The 8,725-nt window shown below is 41.5% G+C and overlaps 1 protein-coding gene across 4 annotated transcripts in view; it reads right to left on the reverse strand.

Moving 5' to 3' along the window:
• The window catches only part of FEZ2 (fasciculation and elongation protein zeta 2), a 31,134-nt gene extending 24,422 nt beyond the window's left edge, over positions 1 to 6,712 (reverse strand). For 2 of the 4 annotated variants that reach the window (XM_020802825.3, XM_020802826.3), the window contains exons 1-2: positions 6,354 to 6,712; positions 4,477 to 4,585 (exon numbers count right to left, since the gene is read on the reverse strand). In XM_020802825.3, coding sequence (XP_020658484.3) covers positions 4,477 to 4,585; positions 6,354 to 6,646 — 402 coding nt within the window. In that variant the 5' untranslated portion in view covers positions 6,647 to 6,712. The remainder of the gene's footprint in view (positions 1 to 4,476; positions 4,586 to 6,353) is intronic. The other 2 variants (XM_020802827.3, XM_020802828.3) reach the window with 1 other exon arrangement.
• Between the last annotated feature and the right edge of the window lie 2,013 nt (positions 6,713 to 8,725).

Consider the following 8,725-nt stretch of genomic DNA (forward strand, 5'->3'; position numbering starts at 1 on the left):
GGAAAGAATATATATCTATAACAGCTAATACACAAACAGGTTTCATCCCAAAAAGGAAACTATCGTCAAATATAAGATCAATAATAAACATTTTGGAATATTATGAAATGCATCCAGAAAAGCAAATGATGTCAATCTCTTTAGATGCCGAAAAGGTCTTCGATAATGTTGATTGGGAGTTTATGTTGCTACAATTAAAGAAGATGGGAGCAGAAGGAACTTTTCTACAAACAATTAAAGCGATATACACTAAACAGAAGGCCAAGATTAAAATCAGTGGTCAAGTAACTGAAAATATTCAAATTGAATAGTCCATCACTCTATCCACTACACCAGAGATCCCCAACCCTCAGTCCTGCACAAGGCAGGGTTGCCCACTTTCTCCGTTATTATTTATTCTAACATTAGAAATTCTAAACAGACAAATAAGAGGGAATGCTGGAATTAAGGGTCTCAGAATCAGGGGAGAATAATTTAAGCTGCAAGCATATGCTGATGGTTTAGCAATAATACTAGAAAACCCTCTGGACAGTTTGGAAGAATTAGTGAGAACTATAGAAGAATTTGGAGCTGTTGCAGGTCTTAAAATAAACTATCAAAAAACAAAATTTATGACTAAAACATAAAGACGTGGAAAGACTGGCAATGAAAACTAATTTTGAGGAGGTACAGAAAGTGAAATATCTAGGAGTTATTACAAAAAAACCAAGTAATCTGATGAAATAAAATTATCTTACAACACAGAAGGAAATTCAGAAATACCTCGAAGAATGCAATAAGCTACAAACCTCTATGATGGGAAGAATCTCAACAATAAAGATGATGATATTACCCAAACTGTTATTTTTATTTCAAAATTTACCAATTTTATTAAATTATAAATACTTCAAGGACCTGGACAGCCTGACTTCAAAATTTGTATGGAAGGCCAAAAAAACAAAAATAAAACTTAGACTATTACAAAATTTAAAAGAAAGAGGTGGTTCAGGACTACCAAATTGGTTGTTATATTATAAGGCATGTGCCATGATCTGGTTAAAAGAATGGATAACACTAGAAAATCAAAGATTATTGAAATTGGAGGGTCATGATCTAAAAATGGGTTGGCATGCATATGTGTGGTATGGGAAATACAAAGAACAATCACATTTTGCAGAATATATTCTGAGGAATGCACTCTGCTTAGTATGGCAAAAATTTCAAACAGAAACCTACAAGAAAATTCCAATATGGGTAGCACCAATAGAAACATTCACTTTGAAAATATTGAATCAGAAGGGAGCGTTACTCACATATAAAGACTTATTAACTAAAGATCAGAATATAAAAGATAAAACAAGATCTAGAGAAACTGGGTCTAGCTACAGATTGGTGGTCAATGTTGAAATTACAATTGAGATATAAAGGACAAAACTATGGGCTTTTTTGAGGAGAAAGTCCAGGTTGATGAATTATGGATTTACACTAATGAGAAAATAATTAAAAATGTATACATACTTATTATCAAGGGGACGTGGTGGCGCTGCAGGTTAAACTGCAGAAGCCTCGGTGCTGCAAGGTCAGAAGACCAGCAGTTGTAAGATCGAATCCATGCAACGGGGCGAGCTCCCGTCACTTGTCCCAGCTCCTGCCAACCTAGCAGTTCGAAAGCATGTAAATGCAAGTAGATAAATAGGTACCACCTCGGTGGGAATGTAACAGCGTTCCGTGTCTAGTCATGCTGGCCACGTGACCACGGAAACTGTCTACAGACAAACGCTGGCTCTACAGCTTGGAGACGGGGATGAGCATCGAACCCTAGAGTCAGACACGACTGGACTAAATGTCAAGGGGGACCGACTTGGAGGATGAGAGGGTGAAGGAGGTGATGGTAAAATGGGCACAACATTTTGGGTACAATATTGATATTGATGAATGGACAAAGATGTGAAAAGAGAATCATAAAATGATTAAGCCAGTGAATCTTAGAGAAAACGTCCTTAAAATGTTTCATAGATGGCATTTTACCCCTGTAAGATTGGCAAAAATGTCAGAAGGTAACAATAATGTGTGTTGGAAGTGTAAAAAAAAATCCAGGGATTTATTATCATATGTGGTGGTCATGTGAAAAAGCAAAAAAAAAAAAAAAAAAAAAAAAAGATACAGGTTTGGGAAATGGTAAAAGAGATTGTTCAATGAAAATTAAGTTTTAAACCTGAAATGATATTATTGAATATAATGCCAGAAATTATTGAGAATAAAATAAAATATAGTCTACTGTATATATTCACAGCAGCCAGGTTACTCTGGCCCCAGAGATGGAAGAATGTAGAGACACCAATGATGGTTGAGTTATTAAAGACGCTACAGTGGACCCTTGACTTACAGACGGCTTGACTTACAGACTTTTTGAGTTACAGACTTCTCTGGCCGCAAAATCTAGGTTTGACTTGCAGCCTGAGAATTGACTTACAGACCAGAAAAAAACCAAAATGGAACAAAAACGGCCTGTTATGGGATTAATCGGTTTTCAATGCACTGTAGGTCAATGGAGACTTGACCTACAGACTTTTTGACTTGAGAACCGCCTTCCAATACAGATTAAGTTCTCAAGTCAAGACCCCACTGTATTGGACATTGGAGAACTAGACATGCTTTCAGAGGCACTATGGGATCAACCAAGAGACTTTGTAAAGCAAAAGGCTGATATATAACTGGGCCCAGAAAAAGACAGGAACTTAGGGGAAAATAGCAAACCAGTGCTCACTGGAATCCCCTTGAAGATATTCCGAGGACCAGATTATGGTGAAATCTCTGATCCATAGAGGAAGGATGGATGCTTAGCTGTTTTTTTTCTGTTTGTTTTGTTAATTATCAGATTGTTAATGTTTTTAAGTTTGTATGTTTAGATATGAATAAAATGGTTTAAAAAAGAATGAGTTTATTTTGAATCAAAGGCTACAATGCTAAACCCAATTATCCTGAAGTTTCACTGAAGTTAACAGGACTTATAACTGAGTAGTCATCCATAAGATTCCACTCTTAAAACTTTCGTCCTAAAAATCACTGACAACCCTCAGAATGGGGTGGAACATAAAACTCCTTCCAACTCCTGTGATCCTTGAATGCCTTCAGCCTTTACATCCACCCACACATGTGAATTAAAGGCACTTGGTCATCAAAGTGATACTCTCCTACAATAATTTATCATTTTGTAATCCAGATTAAAACATACTTAGATATTCAGTGAACTATAGAGGAAAAACATATTTTATTTTATAATAATAAAATAATCACAAACCTAAGCCTTTTTTACATAACACTAATCCACAATTCACATCAAATGAGGCTAATGTGCATGGGTAATTTTTAACTTCCTTTAAAAATATAGCAGCCTTTCCTCATCTAACCATTTTAGTTTTCCAAATCAATAGAGTAAACTTTTATGGGAAGACCGGCTATTCTCATCTTCAGCTAAACTGGAACTGGAACCCTTCTGTGCCTGGGGCCTCATAAAGACGAAGGTTGGCTCTCTATAGTCCACCACTGCCTACTTGTTCTAATTCTAGCAACTAGCAGATATATTGTCAGATAAATCTGTCTTTAGCACAATATGAAAAAAGTGAAGTTCTTTATTATTTCACCATAAAGAGGCCTGCTCAGAATTGATATACAGTATCACAAACTTGGATTGTAACAAAATAGTGTTCTCATTCTCTTATTAGATCCCAACAGGTAAAATAAGGAATAATGGAAAGAAGAGGCAATTCTGTTATTTATTATATGCATGTAAATCCTGGTAATTTAAAGAGAACTGCATATAACTGTATACCAAATGTATTTAGAAGATTGTACTGAAGGAACCTAAGCAGAAAGTTACTAGTGCATGAAGTCATGTGGCCAAATTACCCCTGCCCAATAAACCTTCTGCTCAGGCCAGCTACAAGTTGTGCACAGGTACTCTGAGCCACTGAAATCACCTGGGTCTTCAGTGACACAGATAGATCTGGGAATGCCTCCAAGCTACATACCCCATCCTCCAGGGGATCTATCCAACTCCCTGATATGGGGACCACCAAGCCACAGAGTCTCCACCTTGTCAGAATTAAACTTCAGTTGACCAGCTCTCATCCACTCCATTACAGCATTCAAAGAACAGATCAACACTTGCACAGCCTCACCTGCCTCTGATGATAAGGAAAAACAGAGTGTGGTGTCATCTGCATACTGATGACACCCCACTTCAAACCTCCTGGTGACCTTATCTAGCAGCTTCATATAGATATTAAACAGCACTGCAATTGGAGGATATAGCAGTAAAATAAACACAGTGGATTATTAAACGCATTAATATTCGTCTACTGGACACAGCAATATCAGTATCTATTAAAAGAAGCAAACTCATAACAAAAACATAATAGCAAGAATTCTATGCAAATGATTTAAGTGGCAGATGTTGCAACATTCTAGTCAAGATAAAATGTGGTCTGTACTTACTCCCTTCTCAGAAAGATTCAGTGTCGGCAAGTGCAGTGTTCTCGTGTGGGAAGACTTCCAGTCAACTGGCAATACATTGCCATAATTGTCAGTCAGAGCATTCCATATCCTGACAATATATAATGAAACAAAACTTCAGCCTTCATCATGTACAACAACTAATATCCTAAATCTGACAAATCAACCAAAAACCACTGTGGCTGTCAAAATACACTGGTGAATCCCAAAGTGGCTCCAAAGAAATAGTTACAAAAATCCAACCCCAGATGTAATTTTATACTAAAAACAGTGATCTATATATCCCTTGCTTCCCCAACACACATCACAAAATGCACTGAACCATTCTAATGAGGCCTAGATTTTCTGTAACACGCATTATCATTTCTATTGCCTGACTGTGCAGGTCAAACAATCTCCACTTTTTCTATATCAAAGAATGGTGGAAAAAACAAACAAACAAACAAAAAAGGTAAGAATTGCCTCGCCACACTTGACCATAAATATATCTAGTTCAGTTTTTTGTATATGATAGTGAGCAATTCTCTTGGAAATTCACTAGATGGAAATAACTGGCACCTGATAATCAGACTTATGATTATGATTGCTCCCAAAAATATTTCTTGAAGAACTACAGTAGTAGTTCTGATGTATCCCAAAGACCTTACAAGAACCAACGAAATGTAGTTAGAGCATTCAACAAGAAGTCAGGTTTAAACATCTAGGATCAAATCCCCATTAACTGTGAAAGCCAGCAGATAACCCTAGGCTATTAAGAGTTTCAGGCTAAACTGCTTCACAGAGTTATGGTCAGCATCAAATGCAAGAAAGAGAGCCATGTATACCAAGTTGTAATCATTGGAGGAAAACTGGAATATACAGTAAATAGCGTTTATTGCATGGAAAAACAATGATTGTAGCGCAGCACAATTCAGTTCTTATGATTTTCCTGTGCTTGTGAAGAACTAAATAACATAAAAAAGAACTAGGTTAAGAATGTAAACCTAAACCTTATAGCCAAAGAGTACTGAACAAATATATTCTCAAACATATTTAGGAGTTGGTTCTCTACGAAAGCTTCTCATGCCTTGAGTGGTAATATTCTGTATGCTTTCTTGGGAGTAAGTGACACCAAATAAGCGAAATTTATTTCTAAGCAAACACGGCTTGGATTGCACAGTCAAATGGGTCTTTTGGGACCATGAGTTTCTGTAAGGAGCTACCCTTAAATATAAGAGAAATAAAGACATGAGGTCCACTTCCACAGCCAAGTGGGAACCCCCCCCCCCCGAAGAAAAATAAAACTGGAGACCAGCTGTGCAGAGATCGCACGCCCACTGCTCAGTCCAGATGCAACCAGGAGTTTTAAAGTTCAGTTCTAGCCATGATAACATGGCAGAAAGTGCTCCCGAACTTCCTGCTTTAGCAAAAGAGCCCAGGCCATTGGATTCTACTCTCTGTTTTGCGACGTCCGACCTGGTCCGGTTAAAAAGCCCTACCTGACGCCCTTGGAAGTCCCCCCCCCCGAAGAAAGCCCGCTTCAGAACCAGATAGGCCAGAGGTGGAGGGTGAGAGAAGGTGCTTTCTTCAGTGTCCTTGAGGGCTGCTGTGCCCTGCCATTCGCCCATCATCCCCCTTCTCTGCTTGCCCGAGAGGTGGAGGGACCCTGGAGTCCCCGGCCAGCCCTCCAGAGCTTCACAAGGGCTTCACCGTTCCGAGAAGCCCCCTCAGGGACGCCCCTTGGAAGAGGGGCGCCGGCACAGAGACCGGGGCGGGGAGGAGGGGGGAAAAAGCATTGCCGCCGCCCAAGGAAGGGCTCCGGCATCCCTCCTCTCCTCTGGCCCGCTACTTGCTTCCCAACCTCCGGCCAAGCCACTCACTCATCCTCGTGTAGGACGCTCTGCTCGCTCAGGGGCCGCGGCGGGACCCGGGCTTCTCCATCGCCGCAATTCTGAAGGAGCAGCTGCGGGCTCTGAAAGCAGAGCGGCAGCTTCGCTCCCAGGTCGTTGTTGCCGCCGTCGCCCCCATCGTCCCAGGCACCCCCCTCTCCAGACGCCGCCGCCGCCGCCGGACAACCATTGTCCTCAGGCGAAGGCTGAAAGCCCGAAAAGTCCTGCCAGTCTCCGGCAGGATCCGTCCGCTGCGCAGAGGCCGCCGCCGCCGCCGCCGCCATTGTCGACAGCGAGAGACCGAAGTCAAAAGCAGGCAGGTCGTCAGGGCCGCGGCCCGCTCGTGCGTGCTCGTTCCCGCCCGCGCCGTCGCTTTGCAGCGCGCGCGCGCGCGCGCGTCCCCGATTGCCCATATTTTTCTTTTCGTGAGGGAGATCCAGGAGGGTAGCGTCGTGGTTGTGGGGCTGGTGACGCCGCCCTAGATCATCTCTCCTCACTTTCACGAACCGTCAGCAAGAGATAACTGGCAATTTTGGTTGTGTTTGGGAATTTTTAGGGGGGTTCAGCGGAATGTTTCATGATACAGTTCTAAGCACGTTTATAAAGAAGCGGGTCTTTGCTTGTTTGTCTTATTTATAAGTCGCCTTTTATAAGGCGTCCCAGAGTGTTGAAAAAGTTGAAAGTGGAATTTTTAGCTTATATTTATATACATTTATTTTTATTTATTTTAAACTAGTGACAGGTTTAATATGGTTATAGTTTCAGTTATATTTTAATATTAATGTTCTAACTTACTCTGATTTTAAACGTATACTTTTTTAGCTGTTGCATGCTGTCAGTTATATTTTAATATTAATGTTCTAACTTACTCTGATTTTAAACATATGTATACTTTTTTTAGCTGTTGCATGCTTTCTTGAGTTCATTGAGAGAAAGACAGGATATAAAAAACCACAAAGTGCCGCATCTCCCAGTTGCTTTTTAATATCTATACAAAGCTGCTGGGGGAGGTCATCCAGAGATTCGGAGTGGTGTGTCACCGATCTGCTGGTGACACACAGATCTATCTCTCCTTCCACCTTTGTGCAGAGGATGCTGTCCCATCCTTTGAGCGTTGCCTGGCTGCGGTACTAGAGTGGATGGGGGCCAACAGGTTAAGGCTGAACCTGGACATGACAGATGTCCTTTGTCCCCACCTGTCTGCAGATTTGGTGCCTCCCTTTATTTTGGGGTGCCACTTGCAAAGGATGAGGTTTGTACTTTGGGTGTCCTACTGAATCCAATGCTATCTGAGGACATGCAAGATAGCATCTGTCAACCAGTCTGCTTATTTCCATCTCCGGTTGATTGGCCGCTTGCAACAAGATCTGCCCATCCTACAAGAACATCCCAAGCAGGCCGGCTGAGGATGCAAATCCGAAGAGAGGCCCGGAGGGAGAAGATGAGAAACCAGGCATTCTTTGCGGTTTGCTTCTCAGCTGTGGAATGAACTCCCACCTGCAGTTTGTTTGACCCATTTGAGGCTATACAGTATTTAAAAAGTCATTATAAACCTGGCTGTTTAGGCAGGCATTGGAAAATGTCATACCTAGGGACTCAGCTGTGTCTAACTAGCCTATCTGACCAAGTCCGCCATCTTAAATGTTTTTAATGTTTTAAATGTTTTACTCTAATGCAGGGGTGTCAAACTCAAATTCATCGGGGGCTGCATCAGCAGTTTGGTCCCCATCAAAGGGCCGGTTCCACGCAGGAGAAGCAGCAGCGGGAGCCGTCTGGTAGGCCTCGTCGGCCTCTATCACCCCCAGCGCAGGCCCTAGATAGCTGATGTATTTTAACTGTTTGTGTAATAATTACACAAACAGTTAAAATACATCAGCTATCTAGTTCTGCTGTTTGATAATGTTGCATGAATAAATTCACCTCTGCCTCGGTGCATTGTTATGAAGACTCCAGTGCAAATGAAGAGAGGAGATGCTGGTCCCGTTGTAACTCATCTCATCCAGGAAGAGCAGGATGTTAACTAACAAGTCACTGCACCAAGACAGGCAACTCCCGCCCTCCCTCCGCAAACCTCTCTCTGACACACACACACACACACACACGCACACATCCCATCACCGTGACCCAACCCCAGGAAGAACAAATCTGTGCAACATTTTCCACTGAAACAGAAAGTGGTGCCAGAAGAACGGTAAAGATTTCAAAAAAATAAAAATCTACCTGGAGACTCTCAAAAGGAAACAAACGGAAAAATAACCCAGATACTAAAAAGGGGTGGGAGGGGAGTAAAAGTGCTCTTTTGCAGCCGCCATGTATTCGTTTAGTTTCTCCAATTGTTTAAATGTGTGCAAGAGGGGGGTGGC

The sequence above is a fragment of the Pogona vitticeps genome, chromosome 1, assembly GCF_051106095.1.
Source record: "Pogona vitticeps strain Pit_001003342236 chromosome 1, PviZW2.1, whole genome shotgun sequence".
Lineage (NCBI taxonomy): Eukaryota > Metazoa > Chordata > Lepidosauria > Squamata > Agamidae > Pogona > Pogona vitticeps.